Source organism: Triturus cristatus, chromosome 8 (assembly GCF_964204655.1).
Source record: "Triturus cristatus chromosome 8, aTriCri1.1, whole genome shotgun sequence".
Classification (NCBI taxonomy): Eukaryota; Metazoa; Chordata; class Amphibia; order Caudata; family Salamandridae; genus Triturus; species Triturus cristatus.
The window spans coordinates 11727590-11748177 of NC_140591.1; the positions used below are offsets into that span (position 1 = coordinate 11727590).

The 20588-nt window shown below is 49.5% G+C and overlaps 1 protein-coding gene across 1 annotated transcript in view; it reads left to right on the plus strand.

Annotated features, from left to right (window-relative positions):
- Window positions 1–474: 474 nt before the first annotated feature.
- LOC146799831 (3 beta-hydroxysteroid dehydrogenase/Delta 5-->4-isomerase-like) overlaps window positions 475–20588 on the plus strand; it is a 53207-nt gene continuing 33093 nt past the window's right edge. The window contains exon 1 of the mRNA XM_085620723.1: window positions 475–1500. Coding sequence (XP_085476849.1) covers window positions 1341–1500 — 160 coding nt within the window. The 5' untranslated portion in view covers window positions 475–1340. The remainder of the gene's footprint in view (window positions 1501–20588) is intronic.

Genomic DNA, 20588 nt, shown 5'->3' on the forward strand with positions numbered 1-20588 from the left:
TGTAAAGTTTTTTTATCTGTTTGGATTTTTAGTTGCTATTAGCTCCTCGAAATCAACGGCCGTCGCTGCAAAGCGCTGGCCTTGAGCTCGCAAGGGACGCCATGATTGACATGACAAAGAGTGATAGCGCCTGAAACCAGGTCCTCGGGCCAAAGCGCCGCCTTTGAGCTGGCAGAAGCGCCTCGACTGTGACCATCACTACAAAGCGCTGTCCTTGACCTGACCGAGAGTGATAGCGCCTGAAGACGGCAGAGCAAGAGGTGGCCCTGGGCCCGAAGCCACGTCTTCTGCTGGGAGGCGTTAGGGGGGAATCGGGAGAGAGTGGGGGGGAGGGGAGGGGCAGGTGACAAGGTGCCGGGGAGGGAGAAGGGAGGCCCTGGGGATTGTGGGAGTGAGTGAGCAGCAGTGACTTAGGAGGTGCCAGACACACAGGGCATAAATACTGCACCTCTGGCCAGACCAACTACTCGACATATGAACTCACGCCTGCCGGCTCGCTTGCACTAAGACCCCGTCCTACGGAAGGGAGACCAGCACCAGCGCCTTGAAGCCGCTCCTCGAGAGCCCTGCTGGTCCATCACAGGTAGGGCGGCGCCAGCGCCTTGAAGCCGCTCCTCGAGAGCCCTGCTGGTCCATCAATGGTAGAGCGGTGCCAGCGCCTTGAAGCCTCTCCTCGGGAGCCCTGCTGGTCCCTCACAGGTAGAGCGGCGCCAGCGCCTTGAAGCCTCTCCCACGGAGCCCTGCTGGTCCCTCACAGGTAGAGCGGCGCAGGCATTGGGAGTATAAAGTGCAGGTACTCGCTGAGCTACAGTGCCGAGCAAACTGAGGTACAGACAGGGTGAGTGACTAGTGATAGAGCCAAAGAGAGCCAGAGAAACTCACGACAGACACCGACAGCGCCGCCAGCATCACAGAAACTCACGACAGACACCGACAGCGCCGCAAGCATCGCAGAAACTCACGACAGATAACGACAGCATCAAAGAAACGCAGGACAGATACCGACAGCGCCGCAAGCATTAACGAAGCTCAAGACAGATACCGACAGAAGCAGTCGGGCCTCACGACAGACACCGACAGCATCAAAGAAACTCACGACAGACACCGACAGCAGCAGTCGGGCCTCACGACAGTCACCGAGAGCAGCAGTCACGCCTCACGACAGCCACCGGCAGCAGCAGTCGGGCCTCACGACAGACACCGGCAGCAGCAGTCGGGCCTCACGACAGTCACCGGCAGCAGCAGTCGCGCCTCACGACAGACACCGGCAGCAGCAGTCGGGCCTCACGACAGGAGTCCCCCGGGCGTGTCGGGGCCGGTGAGGGGCCTCGGGAGCCGTCATGCCCCCCTCCCTCGCAGGGGTGAGGTGCCTGGTGACGGGAGCCGGGGGCTTCCTGGGGCAAAGGATCGTGCAGACCCTGCTGGAGGAAGAGGAGGGCCTGGCCGAGCTGCGGATGATGGACCTCGCCTTCAGCCCCACCCTGCTGAAGGTCTGCGACAGTGAGTGACCTTTGACCTGTCCCTCTTTTAGCCCAAATGTACTTCTGTGTGTTTTTTGTGCGCGCAATTGTTTTGTGTAGCGCTTTGTGCGAACGGAATGACCAGCAAGGCTCTTATCGACACGCGCAGAAGTTTGAGCGCCGCAGGTGGGGTTCTAAGCGCTATGCTTGGATAGAATGGGGTGCTTCGGGGTATCGAGGTGTGGCTGATTTCAGGCCCAGTGTTTGAACTGAATACATACCTCAAATCATGATTGAGGACAGGGTCATAACACACCCTAGGGCCCCCCACTAACCTTTCGGAGGGCCACATTCCGTACAAGGCCAATAGGCCGATGAATTTTTGAGAGATCAAGGGCCCCTCTTCACACTCTGCGGAAGGGGGGGGGGGGGCATCATTTTATGTTACACCACGAATTACGGGGACGTTGGGATTGGAGTAAAGGGTCCCTGTGGGGCACTGTTGGGGTTGGATTAGACTTAGAGGGTCCCTGTGGGGGCACTGTTGAGGTTGGAGTAGAGGGTCCCTGTGGGGCACTGTTGGCCTTGAAGTCGAGGGCCCCTATGGGCACTTGGGGTTGGAGTTGAGGGACCCTGTGGGGCACTTGGGGTTGGAGTCGAGGGCCCCTGTGGGGCACTGTTGGGGTTGGAGTCGAGGGCCCCTGTGGGGCACTGTTGGGGTTGAAGTCGAGGGTCCCTGGTGTAGGGCTTGAATAATTCAAGTCCTGACCGAGGCACATTGTGAGAGCTGAACTCGGGCTTTAGGCGCACTATGAGGGCTGTGAGGGAGGCTCACTGGTGTGACCAGAATGGGGTGTTTCGGGTGAGGGCTGAGGTGCACGATGAGAGCTGTGAGGGAGGCTCACTGGTGTGACCAGAATGGGGTGTTTCGGGTAAGGGCTGAGTTGCACGGTGAGAGCTGGATGGAGGCTCACTGGTGTGACCAGAATGGGGGGTTTCGGGTTAGGACTGAGGTGCTCTGTGAGAGCTGAAGGGAGGGTCACTGCTGTGAACAGAATGGGGTGTTTCGGGTGATGCCTGAGGTGCACTGTGAGAGCTGTCAGGCAGGTTCACTGGTGTCACTGAACAGAATGGGGTGTTTCGGATAAGGGCTGAGGTGCACTGTGAGAGCTGTGAGGGATGCTCACGGGTGTCACTGAACAGAATGGGGTGTTTCGGGTGAGGACTGAGATGCTCTGTTAGAGCTACAAGGCGTGCTCACAGGTGTCACTGAAAAGAATGGGGTGTTTCGGGTGAGGGCTGAGGTGCACTGTGAGAGCTGCGAGGGCGTCTCAGTGGTGTGAACAGAATGGGGTGTTCCGGGTGAGGACTAAGGTGCACTGTGAGAGCTGTCAGAGAGGCTCACTGGTGTCACTGAACAGAATGGGGTGTTCGGGTGAGGGCTGAGGTGCTCCGTGAGAGCTGTGAGGGAGGCTCACGGGTGTCACTGAACAGAATGGGGTGCTTGGGGTTGAGGGCTGAGGTGGACTGTGAGAGCTGTCAGAGAGGCTCATTTGTGTCACTGAACAGAATGGGGTATTTCGGGTGAGGATTGAGGTGGACTGTGAGAGCTGCGAGGGCGGCTCAGTGGTGTGAACAGAATGGGGTGTTTCGGGTGAGGGCTGAGGTGCTCTGTCAGAGCTGTGAGGGAGGCTCACGGGTGTCACTGAACAGAATGGGGTGTTTGGGGTTGAGGGCTGAGGTGGACTGTGAGAGTTGTGAGGGAGGCTCAGTGGTGTCACTGAACAGAATTGTGTTTTTCGTGTGAGGGCTGAGGTGCACCGTGAGAGCTGTGAGGGAGGCTCGCTGTGTAAACAGAATGGGGTGTTTCGGGTGAGGACTGAGGTGCTCTGTGAGAGTTACGGCGGGGAGTTGTTACTGGTGTAGTAAGTGGCGTGATCTGGTCAGTAAGATTATAGGGGTGTGGGCCTTATGGGGGGTGGGGGCAACGAGCTTTAGATTTTCTAACAATTGCTTTGGAACATAATGATAAAATACATTATAAGACAAGCATGGCACACACAAGGGGAGCGTGGATTGTACTAGAGATTGTGTTTGTCTGTGTGTGCCTGTGTGTGTTTGTCTGTGTGTGCCTGTGTGTGTGTGTTTGTGAGCGTTTGCATGTGTGTGTGTGCTTGTGAATGTGTGCCTGTGTGTGTGTGCGTGTGTGTTTGTGAGTGTGTGCCTGTGTGTGTGTGTGAGTGTGTGCATGTGTGTTTGTGAGTGTGTGCATGTGTGTGTGTTTGTGAATGTGTGCCTGTGTGTGTTTTTGTGAGTGTGTGCCTGTGTGTGTGTTTGTACGTGTGTGCCTGTGTGTGTGGGTGCATGCATGTGTGTGTTTGTGAGTGTGTGCCTGTGTGTGTGTGTTTGTGAGTGTGTGCCTGAGTGTTTGTGTTTGTGAGTGCGTGCATGTGTGTGTTTGTTAGGGTGTGCATGTGTGTGTGTGTTTGTTAGTGTGTGCATGTGTGTGTTTGTGAGTGTGTGCCTGTGTGTGTGTGTTTGTGAGTGTGTGCATGCGTGTGTGTTTGTGAGTGTGTGTGTTTGTGAGTGCATGCATGCATGTGTGTGTTTGTGAGTGTGTGCCTGTGTATGTGTGTTTGTGAGTGTGTGCCTGTGTGTGTGTTTGTGAGTCCGTGCATGTCTGTGTTTGTGAGTGTGTGCATGTGTGTGTGTTTGAGAGTGCGTGCATGTGTGCGTTTTTGAGTCTGTGCCTGTGTGTGTTTGTGTGTGTGTGCCTGTGTGTGAGTGTTTGGGAGTGTGTGCATGTGTGTGTGCCTGTGTGTGTGTTTGTGAGTGTGTGCATGCACAGATCTCAGGTGAAATCCAACAGACATGCCGACATACCAGACTGAAAGCACCTGTACCAAACTATTCATCAGAAAATACATTTATAAGGGGGATGTAACACCCCAAACTACCCCCCCCTTGAAGGTGAGTGTTAGATTTGGAGGTCTCTAGTTGGCATAGGTAGGTACCTGTGACAAATAGGGACCCTTGCGTCTAGTCAGGGTAAAGGGGTACACTCCTAAAATAACCCCTGCTCACCCCCTTTGGTAGCTTGGCACGAGCAGACAGGCTTATCTCAGAGGCAGTGTGTAAAGCATTGGTGACAAATACAGTAATCAAGTGACAACACTACAGATGGACACCACACAATTTTTATGTCAAAAATAAGTATTCTTTATATAGATTGATCACAAGACTATAAACGACAAAAATCCACCATACTGTACTTTAAAATAGCTTAGTTCTCTTGAGAAGGTAAATGCGACACTCAGAGTTCAATGTACCTTAAGATGCGACACGCAGGGCAACAAAAGTGTTGCAAGGATGGTGATGCGTTGAAGATCCGGGGCAAATTAACAAAGATGGCGCTTCCTTCTTGATGCGACACGCTTTCCGGTGATGCAGCGGCACCTGATGCGACATCAATCTCCTTCGCCTGAGATGCGAGATGTTTCCTCAACATGTGAGCTGTGACAGGCCCTGCGGCACGCTTCTCGGAGATGCGGCGGCGTCTGATGCGACATCGATCCTCGTCTCCTGCGATGAGCCGCGACAGGCCCTGCAACATGCTTCCCAGTGATGTGGCGGCTTCTGCTGCGACGTCGATCCTCTTCTTCTGACGATGCGAGGCGCTTCGGTGGACCTGCGGTGACTCAACGATTCTTCTGCGACACGCTTCCCGGAGATGCGGCGGCGTCTGCTGCGACGTCGATCCTCTTCTCCAGCGATGCGAGGCGCTTCGTGTTGTGAAGCGGCAGTTCGGCGATACGCTTCTTGTTTTTGAGTCACGCTTCCAGCTCCTTGCGACACGCAAGTCCTCAAAAAGACCAACACAACTGCAGGCACTTTAAAATAACTCTTGGGGAGCTGGTGGGTGAAGTCTGTTGTCCCTGAGAATTCAGCAGGAGGCAAGCTCTTTTCCAAGCCCTTGGAGATCCTTCACAAGTTGAATAAAAATGCACACAAAGTTCTTTCTCCTTTCTTTGGCAGTCAGGCAACCACTGCAGGCCAATCCCCCAAGCAGCACTTCAGCTCAGGGATAGTCTCTCCTCAGTTTCTTCTGGTTCCACTCCTCAGCAAAGGTTTCTTCTTGTTTCCCAAAGTGATCTAAAGTTCTTGGGTTTGGGTCCCAATATTTATACTCCGTTTCTCTTTGTTCTCTGAAGGCAGAGAGGCATTTGCATAGTACAAACCAGTTCTGGTCAGTCCTGGAGCACTTTGATGACAAGACTCCTTCTTTCCTTTCAGAGTGCAGGGCAGAGACATCAGACGCACCACACGAGGTGGAGCCAGCATTGTGGAGGGAAGGCCCAGCCCTATTCAGGTCCCAGGTGCAACTCCTCCCACCCATCTAGATGCAGATCTCTCTATTCAGCCCTGTGCGGACTCACCCTGTCTCCTGGAATCCCCCAGCCCTATCACTCAAACTCCAGACAAGGAATACACAGCCTAGCAGAGGCAGGTGTGGATGGTTAGACAAGAAAATATCTACTTTCTAAAAGTGGTATTTTCAAACACAGAATATTAAAACCAACTTCACTAAAAGATGTATTTTATCATTCTGAGTTCAGGCATACTAAATTTGAATTTTTACCATGTTCCCTGAGTCAGTTAGGATTATAGGATGTTATAATCAAAATGCCCATTCTGGCCTATGGAGAACAGGTAGCCTTGCAATAGTGAAAAACGAAAATGGCTGTAATTCACTATTAGAACATGCCACACACACCAGGGCATGTCCTACCTTATCCTTACAATGCACCCTGCCCTTGGGCCTACCATAGGGGTGCCTGAAATGAAGAAAAGGGAAGGTTTACGGACTGGCAAGTGGGTGCACTTGCCCAGTCGCATGACAGTACCAGACTGCAAGCAGGCTCTGCAATGGCAGGCCTTAGACACACTTTTACAGGCTGCTTCTGTGGGTGGCACAACCAGTGCTGCAAGCCCACCAGCAGCATTTGGATTTACAAGTCCTGGGCACTCCTGGTGCACTGTACTAGGGTCTGACAGGTAAACCAAACCAACCAATCATGGACTCCCTAATTCATACATTAATTTACAATAGGGAGCACTTGCACTGTGGCACTGGACAGCAGTGGCACAGTGCACAAAGCATCTAACACCAGCAAAAACACATGAGGAAACAGCAAAAATGGAAGGGAGACCCACGCCAAGGTGCCAGGTCTAACAGTGATGTAATAGGGTAATTTTAGGAATTTGAGTCACATGAAATTACACAATAAAATACAGGTATAACATTAATCCTACCCAGGCATAACACTGCACCATTAGAAATTAACAATCCACTTCTGGTCTAAGAACCCAGCATCCCGTCCAATCACGTACCTACTGTGTCCTCACCTTTGACCCAAAATCCCCTCCAATCACGATCTGACTGTGTGCGCACCTTTGACCCCGCATCCCCTCCAATCACGTACTGACTGTGCCCTCACCTTTGACCCCGTGCAGCATTCTGTTGCCTTCTGCTAGGTTGAGGCTCTACTGATAGCCTCTAAATGCATGCATACAAGCACACAAGCTCACACGCCCAGGCTTGCTGGGGGTCCCTTTAAGTCCGGGCACGTGGGGCTAGTAGGGATGTCCTCGGCCCTCAGTACAATATGACGTCTCCACCCATCCCCAGAGCTTTGGCCTCATTACATACTGCAGGGGACACTTTTTAAAGCCTCCTCATCACCCTCTTCTCTGACCAATAGGGCCCAAGCTCCTTCCTTGTGTTCCCCGAGCGATAGCTCTGCTGTCTGAGGAGGGCGATTCTAATATTTGTGTAACTCTGTCTGAGGTGGAAGACTGTAACCCGAGCGATAGCTCTGCTGTCCGAGATAGTAGCCTGTAGCTGATGCAGCGCGGCTATTATAAAGCCTTTCCCTTATGACATCAAGCCATAAACCCCTACTCCTATTTATTCATATAAACCTACGTCGGTGGGGCCCATGACACAGAATACACAAATCTACTCAGTTTTCTGGACTAATGATAAGTAGACGAGCTGCAAGACGAACGGGGTACCTTATTAAAACGACCGAATGTACATTATACACATTATATACATTAATCTTATAAACTGTCGGTTCTAAACATCAAGGTACTCCGCTATTCGGTTGATGGACCATCTAGTAGAATCAGTTGATGGTGATTACGTCCAGCTCAATCACGATTAAAACCTTTAACATTTATTGTTCATGCTTAATTTAAGAATCACAGACTCAATCTTAGAGTTAGCATATGATTTTATCTGAATTCATTGAATGAAAGTAAATAAGTTATGTTTTATTAGACATATGCATTTAACATTATCCGTAAGCATTTATGTAAAATTAAAATAGAAACGGAAAAAAATCATTACCCTTGGCCATAGTGCGATGAAGAGAATGGTTCACCAGAAAGAAGAATGAACCGCAGCTCACAGGATAGATCTCCCAACACTGACTGACTGTCCCTCTAAACTCCTCGGACGCAATTCCCTCCCGGGGCAATTCCCGCAACGGTCTCGTTCCTACTCCCCATCAAAGTTCGGAGTCCAAAATGACAGAGCCTCTCGTAGCATCAGGATAGAAAAATGAAGGAGTGTCGAATCGAATCAAATCTGATCGAACCACTACGAACCGAACTGAACCTCTCATAATGTAAGCGCAGACTCATTTTATACCCTGTACTCTACTTGCTACACTCAAAATTAAATACTTTAGGGGCTGAATTCATTCTAATTGGCCCATTGGAGGGGTGGTGAGGGTCACCTCATCGCCCTCCTTGTTCGAACCGGTTTGCAAAAAATAAATGCATACAGTAGTTCTGGTGATCCACAATGTCCAAGGGAAATTTAACTTGTTAATGAATTTGTAAGAAACTCCGATGGCCATCCTCTGTAGCTCAGTTCTCCCATCCGTTCCCATGCATACATGCTGAACTCCTGACACGACTCTCGTTTCAAGTCAGGCTGGCCTTGACATCTCTCACTCCGGGCATAGGCCGCATACACGTGACTGAAGCATGCAATCTCCTCATGCGCGGGGCCATCTTTGTCGGCGCACGCAATGTCATCCCTCTCCGGCAGCCATTTTCAGGCATGGCCTACCAGGCCCGAGCGAAACTAATATAAGAACAAACACAACAGAATTTAGACATAGAGAAATAAGCCTTTCTGTTTACCACACGCCATTCTAATAATCTGTGTTAGATATTACCTAGCAAAAGTGACATTTAAAGCCATTTTACTTACCATCTGCATTCTTTGCCACAGTATAATTTTGCTACGCAACAAAATCCATATAATTTTATTCTATTTTTAGGTAAATCACAAGACCTATGTTATTTAATCCACACTTGTAAGTAAATTAGATTTTGCAAAGCTAGTTAGTTTTCCCACATGTAGGGCTATATGTAGGAAATTTCTATTTACCGATTCCTAAATGCCGAATTTTACCGATTCGGTATTTAAGAATCGGTAAATAGAATGTAGGTAAATAATCGGTAATTATTACCGAATCGGTAATATTCGGTACTTATGAATCGGTATTTACCGATTCGGTAATAATGCATCCCTTCCAATTCATTCCTATGGGCCTGGAGTCCGATAGGAATGAATGGGAAGCCATTCACTATTACCGATTCGGTAAATACCGAATTGGTAATAGGGGGAGCATATTCAAGGGTGGCAGGGTGTCACATTGACACCCTGTTGCACCCCTGAATCGTGCATGTGTGCACATGTGGCGCACATACATGCCCTCAGCCACATGGCACTTTTAAAAAAGCACAAAATTGCTTTTGAAAAGGTTTTCGGTATTTACCATCAACTTGTAGTTGGTGGTAAATAACGAATCCTTAAACCAAAAATGCACTCACTTGAGTGCTCCCTACATAGGATTTAAGGATTCGGTAATTTACCGATTCGGTATTTTACCGATTTCTTAAAATACCGATTCGGTAAATTACCGAATCCTTAAAACCTGCCTCCTACATTAGAAAGGGCTAAATACCGGTTGGTAACGGGAAAATTACCGATTTTCGGCCGTTACCGACCGGTATTTAGCTATCTACATATGGCCCGTAGTGTCTAATAAAGGTGCATTTTGTTGATTAGTACATGCGTTCAAACAATTAGTATCATTAAAGTTATGAGGTCATTAATTTCAAAGGGGTCCAAAAAATATTTTGTTTTCCCCTGCTCCATCATAGCATGTGCGAGCCTCTAATACTGTCTGATGTGAGGGCCGCTAACACTGTCTGATGTGTGAGCCTCTAACACTGTCTGATGTGAAAGACTCTAACCCATGTAACAGCTCTGCTGTCTGATGTGTGAGCCTCTAACACTGTCTGATGTGTGAGCCTCTAACCCGTGTAACAGCTCTGCTGTCTGAGCCTCTAACACTGTCTGATGTGTGAGCCTCTAACCCGTGTAACAGCTCTGCTGTCTGGTGTGTGAGCCTCTAACACTGTCTGATGTGTGAGCCTCTAACCCGTGTAACAGCTCTGCTGTCTAAGCCTCTAACACTGTCTGATGTGTAAGTCTCTAACCCGTGTAACAGCTCTGCTGTCTGGTGTGTGAGCCTCTAACACTGTCTGATGTGTGAGCCTCTAACCCGTGTAACAGCTCTGCTGTCTGATGTGTGAGCCTCTAACACTGTCTGATGTGAGAGCCTTTAACATTGTCTGATGTGTGAGCCTCTAACACTGTCTGATGTGTGAGCCTCTAACACTGTCTGATGTGGGAGCCTCTAACACTGTCTGATGTGAGAGCCTCTAACACTGTCTGATGTGGGAGCCTCTAACACTGTCTGATGTGGGAGCCTCTAACATTGTATGATGTGGGACCCTCTAGCACTGTCTGATGTGGGAGCCTCTAACACTGTCTGATGTGGGAGCCTCTCACACTGTCTGATATGGGAGCCTCTAACACCGTCTGATGCGGGAGCCTCTAACATGGGCTGATGTGGGAGCCTCTAAGACTGTCTGATGTGGGAGCCTCTAACACTGTCTGATGTGTGAGCCTCTAACACTGTCTGATGTGGGAGCCTCTAACACATTCTGATGTGGGAGCCTCGAACACTGTCTGATGTGTGAGCCTCTAACACTGTCTGATGTGGGAGCCTCTAACACGTTCTGATGTGGGAGCCTCTAACACGGTCTGATGTGGGAGCCTCTAACACTGTCTGATGTGGGAGCCTCTTACACTGTCTGATATGGGAGCCTCTAACATTGTCTCATGTGTGAGCCTCTAAAACGGTCTGATGTGGGAGCCTCTAACACGGTCTGATGTGGGAGCCTCTAACACTGTCTGATGTGTGAGCCTCTAACATTGTCTGATGTGTGAGCCTCTAACACTGTCTGATGTGAGAGCCTTTAACCCGGTTTGACGTGAGAGCCTCTAACACTGTCTGCTGTGGGAGCCTCTAACACTGTCTGCTATGGGAGCCTCTCACACTGTCTGATGCGGGAGCCTCTAACACTGTCTGATGTGAGAGCCTCTAACACTGTCTGATGTGTGAGCCTCTAACACGGTCTGATGTGGGAGCCTCTAACACTGTCTGATGTGGGAGCCTCTAGGGAGCCTCTAACACTGTCTGATGTGGGAGCCTCTCACACTGTCCGATGGGGGAGCCTCTAACACTGTCTGATGTGGGAGCCTCTAACACTGTCTGATGTGGGAGCCTCTAGGGAGCCTCTAACACTGTCCGATGGGGGAGCCTCTAACACTGTCTGATGCGGGAGCCTCTAACATGGGCTGATGCGGGAGCCTCTAACACTGTCTGATGCGGGAGCCTCTAACATGGGCTGATGTGGGAGCCTCTAGGGAGCCTCTAACACTGTCTGATGTGGGAGCCTCTCACACTGTCTGATGCGGGAGCCTCTAGGGAGCCTCTAACACTGTCTGCTGTGGGAGCCTCTAAAACGGTCTGATGTGGGAGCCTCTCACACTGTCTGATGCGGGAGCCTCTAACACTGTCTGATGTGAGAGCCTCTAACACTGTCTGATGCGGGAGCCTCTAACACTGTCTGATGTGGGAGCCTCTAACGCGGTCTGATGTGGGAGCCTCTAACACTGTCTGATGTGAGAGCCTCTAACACTGTCTGATGTGGGAGCCTCTCACACTGTCTGATGCGGGAGCCTCTAACACGGTCTGATGTGGGAGCCTCTAACACTGTCTGATGCGGGAGCCTCTAACATGGGCTGATGTGGGAGCCTCTAACACAGGTGTCTCCAACCCATCCGCCACTTGCTAACACCTTCAGAGTTGCTCACAGGCTTAAGCTCATTTTTATGAAAGCGCAGGGTCCCATCTTTCTTTTAAAGCTCAGGGAAGGCGGTGTTTGTTCTGGCTGCAGACCGCAGGGCCTGGTAAGGAGCGGAGCTCTGTCAGATCTACGACCCAGGACACACAGGGGAACGACTGAAGCTCAGAGCTGTTTACCTCTGAGTCAACCCAATATTGGAATGTGAGATCAAAATGATGCTTTAGAATGCTTTCAAGTGGTAGAAAATCAAAACCAAAAGTTACCTTAAGGATTGAGTTAACTCTTCATTGTAATGGTCTCCCGTTTCCACACAGCGGCCGCTTGCTCCCAGTGGCCAGGGGACTCTGTGCCATGTGTATGACTGAAAATACAGGCCTCTCTTTTGAATGGGAGAAATGTAAAGTGAAGAAACATATTTCTAGGAATCATGAAGGGGCATATTTGCAAAAATATTTCGGAGCGTGGATCTGCGCCAAATTCAGCAGCAGCTCGCTCCGACATTTTTAGAACACAGGGATGAGCCGAATTAACAAGAATACAGTGCACACCTGTGTTGCCCCTGGTGCTGGCACAAAACAAAGTGCACACAGTACCGCTCCAGCACTGCAAGTGCCCTAAAGCCATGAGGGACAAACATAGAAGCAGCGGACTCAGCTGAGGGTGGCCAGCTACCATCTGGGCCAGACTGGTGCAGGGGGCAGACATGGGATGGACCCGGCCTTACACAGTATCGCACCAGTACTGTACGTGCCCTAAAGCCAAGAGTGGGGATGGACATAGAAGTGACTGACAACCGAGGGCTTCTCGCCCCCAGCTGGCCCAGACCACTGCAGGGTACGGACGCAGTACGGGCTGGGTCATGCACAGTACAGCTCCAGTGCTGGACGTGCCTGAAATCCTTTCCCTTTCCTGCCAGCATTTCATCAGCCCCTTCCCTCTGTGCCCTGCTGCCTCCATCTGAGCTCTCTTAGGGGCATATTATCAAGACAGGCGATAAAATTATCGCCGCTTTAGCGGCAGAAATCTGCTGCTAAAACGGCGATAATGGGCTTGATAATCTGCTCTATGGAATTCCAATAGAAGCTCAGGTTAGACGTCCTTCACATCTATCATGGGCTTCAATTGGAATTCCATAGAGCATATTATCAAGCCCATTATCGCCGCTTTAGCTGCAGTTTCCTGACGCTAAAGCGGCGATAATTTTATCGCCTGTCTTGATAATATGCCCCTTAGTCCTAGACTCGATAGTAGCATTTGCTTCAAGCAGGCGTAAGGCACCATGTTAGGGATAGGGCAGGTTGGAACAGTGTTGGAGTTGCGTCGCGCTTGCGACACAACTTCAGCACTGCGCCAACCTTACGCCGGCAGATGCGTCACGTATCTGCTTGTCCTAGCGCCACGATGCACCGCATTGTAAATGCGGCGCATCTGCGGTGGCACAAGGGCAAACTTGCGTGACGCTTCTTCCCTGGCGCATCCCTGCTGATTTGCAGGGATGCGCCAGGGAAGGTAAATCTGCCCCTCAGTCTTTAGTTCCTAAAAGTTTGTATCACCAACACCCCCGGCCCCTTCGATTGTAGGCGTTCTTGCTTCAAACAGTGAACATCAAAGGGCTGCTCTGAAGAATGTCCCAATGCCATTGGTTAACGTCTGATGATTGTCTCCTAATGTCCCTCCCCTCCTTGTTCCTCTCCACCTCTTCGTATGTGTGTGCTTCTCTGGGAGGACAGATACAGCTGACCCTGCTGAGTAGGGGGCATTGGACGAGCAAAGGTACAGGATCGGGACAGAGATATGAGGAGAAGAGTCGAGTGGGAGTCATGAAGTAAAGCAGAACGGGGTCAAGATGGACATGGGATGGAAAGCTGCGTATGGAAGAGAGAGGCTTACAAAGTATAGCAAAAGGAGAAGCAGAATGGGGCAAGATGAAGAGAGTTAGAAAGAAGAAGAATAGGCAGAGAAAGTGAAGTAGAGAAATAGGTAAGACAGAGAGAGGCAGAGATAGGAAGAAAGAGTTGTAGTGAGAAGCAGAGCACAGAACTTCAATAGGTGAGGTTGTGAGAGGTAATGTAGAAAATTAGGTGAATGAGAAAGAGTTAAAGGCAGCTGGAGGCAGGTATAGTAGGGGAGATGAGTTAACCTCCAGAGATCTTAATGGGAGTTTCAGAGGACAGAAGGGTACCCTAATTAAGCCCACATAAAAACTCTGATAGCATTTGCAAGCGGGATACGCCACGCCTGACCTCAAAATGGCGCCCGTTGTTGGGGATTGATCCAGCATCTATGCCCTGGAGTCTCAGAGACCCCTCTGCGAGAGTCCACCGCGACAAGGGAATCACACATTACGGAGGACTGGGAATGATCCCTTTACCGCTGGGAGCCGTCACCTACCCAGCTGGACATGAGACACTGTTACTTCCTTGTCTCCACGCTGTGTCTCCGGGTCTAGCCAGCACTATATAAAACTTTTCAAATTAATAAATAAAAGGTATGCAGATACAGAGAATTGAGGAAAAACTAAGAGATTCAAGGCAGAAAGGCCAAAATGATAAGAGGTATAGAAAAATGGGCCCTGTAAAGAGAGTAGAGGGGAAGAGAGGAACCCAGAGAGACGGTTGAAGGGTAGAAAGGAAAAGGTGGTGTAGAACAAAAACAGGAAGTTGAAAGATGTGAAATAGAGAAAGAGAAGAAAGGTTAATACAGAGGTGGACAGAGCTCTTAAAGGAAGAGTGGTAAGAGCGATGATTGAGATGATGCAGGCAAAGCCAGGAGAAGGATGTAGTGAGCAATGGCGTTTGGTGAAGTATGAAGGGTATTCTGAGAGAGAGATGATAAAGACTAAGGTGGGTTAGAGGAGCTGAGATCAAGAGTGTTGTGTAGTTCCCACTAATCCGTAGGACCTGCGCATTTGTTGCACAACATAAGCTTTGGGTGAGATGCCTAGACTGATTCCAGGTACCCCCGCAGGATATGTTGGCCTAGAGACCAGCTAGCTCACAGTGCCACCATAAGCGCCCTAACCTTCCCGGGGAGCGATGGTTTCTGGCAGCCACGGAACATGACAACCCCGACCCCTCGGGGATCGTGGTAACAACACAGATCCGTTCACTCACTCACTCGTGGTTACTCACTCACTCGTGGTTACTCACTCACTCGTGGTTACTCACTCACTCGTGGTTACTTGTGCTCAGAGAAATATCCACAGTTCACATGGGGACGTTTTCAATATATTGATTGAGTCAACGCTATTCTGGTATCGAATACATGTGCTGCGATAATCAGTCGACAGAAGCAGATGAAAGTGATTACAAGCACCGAGAGAGAAAACAGTAGATGCAGTTCCACCGAGGTGCACTCCTACTGTGCAAACCCTACTCTGAGTGTACCTAGAGTGTGTGTAGCTGGGAAGCCAAGCATCCCCCCCAAGGGACGATCCAACCCCATTACCTGGCGGGAGAAAATGAAGGTCACATCTTGGTCACAAACTGGTCACCACTCACGGAGATTTCAGACCCCTGCGTGGTGAAGCCTCAGCATGCAGGGACCCTCGGTGTCCGCTGGAGGGCCTCCTCCGCTGCTCCCTTGGGATGCTCATTATCTATAGTAGAAGGCAGCCATGCGATGTGCGTATAGATTAGTGATGTTATGGATATGTAGATTACTCCGTCACCCCGTGGATGAAGATAGGACGACATTTGCACATAGTGCATCGAATGGCTGTTCAAGTCACCGTGAAATGTTGTGAGAAGCTAGATGAGCAAACAAAGTAGTTTCAGAGAAACTAATCCAAGAGTCTTGTGCACACAAATATGTGCCAAAGGTCACAGCAGAAATGTTATTGAGAAAAATAGGACAATGTGAGAAATGAGCCGCTTCGCTATGTGGGCCAAACCCGGGCACAAAACAAGAGAAAGAGTGTAGATACATACAGCTGTAGAGATAGAGCGGGCAAGACAGAGGGGTAAGATAGGAGAGATGAGGCGAAGTACGGTGGGAGGAATGCAGTTTAGTTGCCACTAAGCCCCTAAGTGTGTGGGTGAACATTGGGCAGGTCTGGAAGCCCATTAAGGGCACCACTTGTCCACACATTGTGCCAGTGACCACCAATAGGGAAGTAAGCTGGTGCAAAGTGTTGATCTGGGCTCCATTTTAGAATGGTAAAGTGTGTGTGTGTGTGTGTGTGTGTGTGCACGAGCGTACGCTAATACAGAGCAGTGAGCTCTCCAGTAGCAGTGTGTAGCCGCTGGTCACCCACAGAAAAAAGTGAACTAAAGAAGGGCCGCTCGGGACGGCTGAAGGGCCCTTGGGGCCTGGTGTAGATTTTGGAGGATGGGTTACTGCATCACAATGGTGAACGATATCCTGTAGGATATTATGGGATTTATACTTCGGCAATGGGGTTCTCTTTCACCGTTATGACGGAGCAACCCACCTGCCGAAATCTAAAACAGGCCCTCAGTCTGGGAGGTGGTGAAGTGATGGGCGAGAAAGTCAGTAACCTGGCAGCAGTGTGCAGCTGGCGGGCCTTTGCTAAAAGTTTTCTTTTCTTTAAAGTGATGCTGGAGGCGGGAATGCACAGAGGAAGTGGGGATGGCAGCATCGCAGGATGGTATGAAAGTGAGCGACCTAGCAGCGGGGTGCAGTTACGGGCCCTCATGCAAGCTAGTGAGAAAACAATGCAAAAACAAGTAATAATAAAGTAGGGGGACCAATGGATGCAACACATGCGGAAGAGAGCAGGTAAACACATGCACTCCCATGGATTGCTGAAAGAAAAAGAATGATAAAGCTTCCTGAACTCAGCCCTGGAAGGATACAAACCATTCAGTGAAAAGGTTGGTAAAGATGCTATGCTCCAGGGGAGGGACAAACAGAATCAGAGGAAGCAAAGCCATTGAAGAAGGCGTAGGCAAATGAGATGGACAAGGAACCCAACCAATGATAGGCCCTAGGCTGACCTAAAGCCCAATCTAAGTATTGGTAGTGAATATAATAGGTCTTTCTTTAGGCAAGTAGTAAAAAACATATCACTATTGCCATGAAGACATCAGGCACATTGCCATCAACCTAGCATGAGGCATTTATTATGGTGTGGCTGCAATAATGCATGTAATGTAAAGACCCGCGCTACAATAAGGAATGACGAGGGCGTTGCCTAGGGCGCCAGAGCAGGGGGTGACTTTATGACCTTCGAGGCCGTAAATATGACCTTTTCCACCTCCTGGCCATGCTCAGCTTCCTCAACAAGAAGACGGGAAAGACACCTATGTTAGGGGTGTTTACTCTATCTAAAAACCTTCTCAACCCTGGATACAAGCTTCTCAGTAAAGCTATGGAATAGAATTAGGGGTGGGCGGAACTCGCGGAATATGACTATGTGGAATTCTGCAGAGTTAAAAAAAAAACTTCACGCGATTCCATGGAGTTCTGCCAACGGGCAGAAATAGGCATGTCGCGCTGCTCAAGCTGTGGTTTAGCGCCCGCAGGGCGTTCCATACTAAAAAATCAGTGTGAATGGCACCACGCGGTGCGCCAGAGGGCACGGATACTCGAAGTGATTTTACACTTGAGATTTTCTACTTCAGCCTTCGGAACGTGAATGGTCGCGACCATTTGTGTTGGAAAAATCTCGTCAGATGTCCTCCTAATGACAAAAATCACACTGGGGGGCATCAAATCTGGCTTGCACTGGCACACTTACCGTTTTGGCATGCATGTGAGAAAACATTCCACCATGCGGCAATTGATGGAACTTGGCCAGAGCTCCGCATTATAAAGTTAATGCGGCAGAACAGAACATTGTGCCCACCCTTAAATAGGACCCCTAGAGTGGATGTCTATCCCCCCCCCCATTTGCTCATCAAAGGCCACCTCACAGATGAAGAGAATAGATTAGAGGCAACCGCCCCTCGTACATGAGGGTACAATGTGAATACTAGATTTACAGATGTGGACAATGGGTGGGTCAGGATGTGGGGGTGAAGAGGTGTCCTTCTTCAGGGACTAAGCGCAACGCAATGGAGTAAGAGCTGTAAGGAGGAAGCCAGAAGAGGTGGCAACACGTGACCTCTCTCATCAGGACCAAGGATGAAAGAGGAAGGTGGTCTGCTGGGACCTCTGCTCATCTTTCTGACACCCTCACTTCTCTTAACATTTGTACCATTTCTGCGCGGCACCGCCACACTCTGCAGGCACAGTGCCTGTGCTATAGTCCTGCGCAATGAGGCTTCTTTACAACGCAGTGGTTGTTGAAAACTAAACTGCTTGTTATCATGTGATGTTGTTGGTGTTTGTGTTGGTGTTTGCATCACACCCGCCTGTCAGTAAGATGGCTTTGTAGCACTATCACCTCTCTAGAGTGCCCCAAATATGGGGTCTCAGCTGCAGACTGGAGTTTGAATCATCTAGTGGTGATATGTCCTGGGTATTGTGTATTGTTTTGGTGGAAGTGTCATCCTTAATGAGCTATTAGTGTGTATTTTGGTTGGGTGGCAGCAATCACCCTCAATGTGCTGCGAGTGTGATTTGCTTGGGTTTCAGCGTCATCCTCAATGTGCTGTAAGTGTGTATTTTGGTTGGGTGGAAGTGTCATCCTCAATGAGCTGAGTGTGTGTTTTCGTTGGGTGGCAGTGTCATCCTCAATGTGCTGTAAGTGTGTATTTTGGGTGGGTGGCAGCGACATCCTCAATGACCTTTAGGGCTCTTTGGTTGGGTGGAAGTGTGATCCTCAATGGGCTGTGAGTGTGTTTTGGTTGGGTGGAAGTGTGATCCTCAATGGGCTGTGAGTATGTTTTGGTTGGGTAGAAGTGTCATCCTCAATGTGCTGTAAGTGAGTATTTTGGGTGGGTGGCAGCGACATCCTCAATGACCTTTAGGGCTCTTTGGTTGGGTGGAAGTGTGATCCTCAATGGGCTGTGAGTATGTTTTGGTTGGGTGGAAGTGTCATCCTCCATGAGCTGAGTGTGTGTTTTAGTTGGGTGGCAGTATCATCCTCAATGTGCTGTAAGTGAGTATTTTGGGTGGGTGGCAGCGACATCCTCAATGACCTTTAGGGCTCTTTGGTTGGGTGGAAGTGTGATCCTCAATGGGCTGTGAGTGTGTTTTGGTTGGGTGGAAGTGCGATCCTCAATGGGCTGTGAGTGTGTTTTGGTTGGGTGGAAGTGTGATCCTCAATGGGCTGTGAGTATGTTTTGGTTGGGTGGAAGTGTGATCCTCAATGTGCTGTAAGTGTGTATTTTGGGTGGGTGGCAGCGACATCCTCAATGTGCTGTAAGTGTGTATTTTGGGTGGGTGGCAGCGACACCCTCAATGACCTTTAGGGCTCTTTGGTTGGGTGGAAGTGTGATCCTCAATGGGCTGTGAGTGTGTTTTGGTTGGGTGGAAGTGTGATCCTCAATGGGCTGTGAGTATGTTTTGGTTGGGTGGAAGTGTGATCCTCAATGAGCTGAGAGTATCTGTTTTAGTTGGGTGGCAGTGTCATCCTCAATGTGCTGTAAGTGTGTATTTTGGTTGGGTGGCAGTGTCATCATCAATGTGCTGTGAGTGTGTATTTTGGTTGGGTGGCAGTGTCATCCTCAATGTGCTGTAAGTGTGTATTTTGGTTGGGTGGCAGTGTCATCCTCAATGTGCTGTAAGTGTGTATTTTGGTTGGGTGGCAGTGTCATCATCAATGTGCTGTGAGTGTGTATTTTGGTTGGGTGGCAGTGTCATCCTCAATGTGCTGTAAGTGTGTATTTTGGTTGGGTGGCAGTGTCATCCTCAATGTGCTGTAAGTGTGGATTTTGGTTGGGTGGAAGTGTGATCCTCAATTAGCTGAGTGTGTGTTTTCGTTGGGTGGCAGTGTCATCCTCAATGTGCTGTAAGTGTGTATTTTGGGTGGGTGGCAGCGACATCCTCAATTACCTTTAGGGCTCTTTGGTTGGGTGGAAGTGTGATCCTCAATGGGCTGTGAGTGTGTTTTGGTTGGGTGGAAGTGTGATCCTCAATGGGCTGTGAGTGTGTTTTGGTTGGGTGGAAGTGTGATCCTCAATGGGCTGTGAGTGTGTTTTGGTTGGGTGGAAGTGTGATCCTCAATGGGCTGTGAGTGTGTTTTGGTTGGGTGGAAGTGTGATCGTCAATGGGCTGTGAGTGTGTTTTGGATGGGTGGCAGAGTCTTTCTCAATAAGCTGTGAGTGTGTGTTTTGATGTTTGTTGGAGCCCCTTTGCCAGTTGTTTATGCAGCTTTTCGGCAAATCACATGCCCTTACCCTGGCATTAGATAGTCTAAGCCTGGTGCTGTTGGCTGTGTGGTTGTTTTTGTGTGGCGCTTTTAGGGGGCAAACTCTTTTTGTACCGTGTGAGTCCTCTATAGGGCGTGTCAGCTCTTTGTGTTATGTTGTGTATCCACAGTGCACTGCTGGCTTTGGGCCATTTCACCAGGTATATTACTAATGTTATGTTATGTTTGGCTTATGTGTGATACACTTTGTTGTCATTGATACTTTGTTGAGTTACGTATTACACCACGGTCATGCTCTGCTGTCTTGTGTTATATTGTTGCATGTTAGGCATTCTTTCCTGTGTTATGATAACCTGCAGAGCACTGCAGAAGGTTCTATGTTGTTCTACTTCTAGAAACTTTGTGTTGTTTTGTATATATTAGTGTGATGTCATATCGTGTTTTGATATGATTTAAACACATGGCCTCACAGTTAGTTTGGTATCTGTGCAGCCTGCAGAGTTGTGAGATTCACACACTCATGAGTGAAGGACGTGTGGAGTCGGGAGTCTGGTTAGTGAATCTCTCTCCCTCTGGAGTATTGTTTAGTAATGTTTGTACTTGTCGAT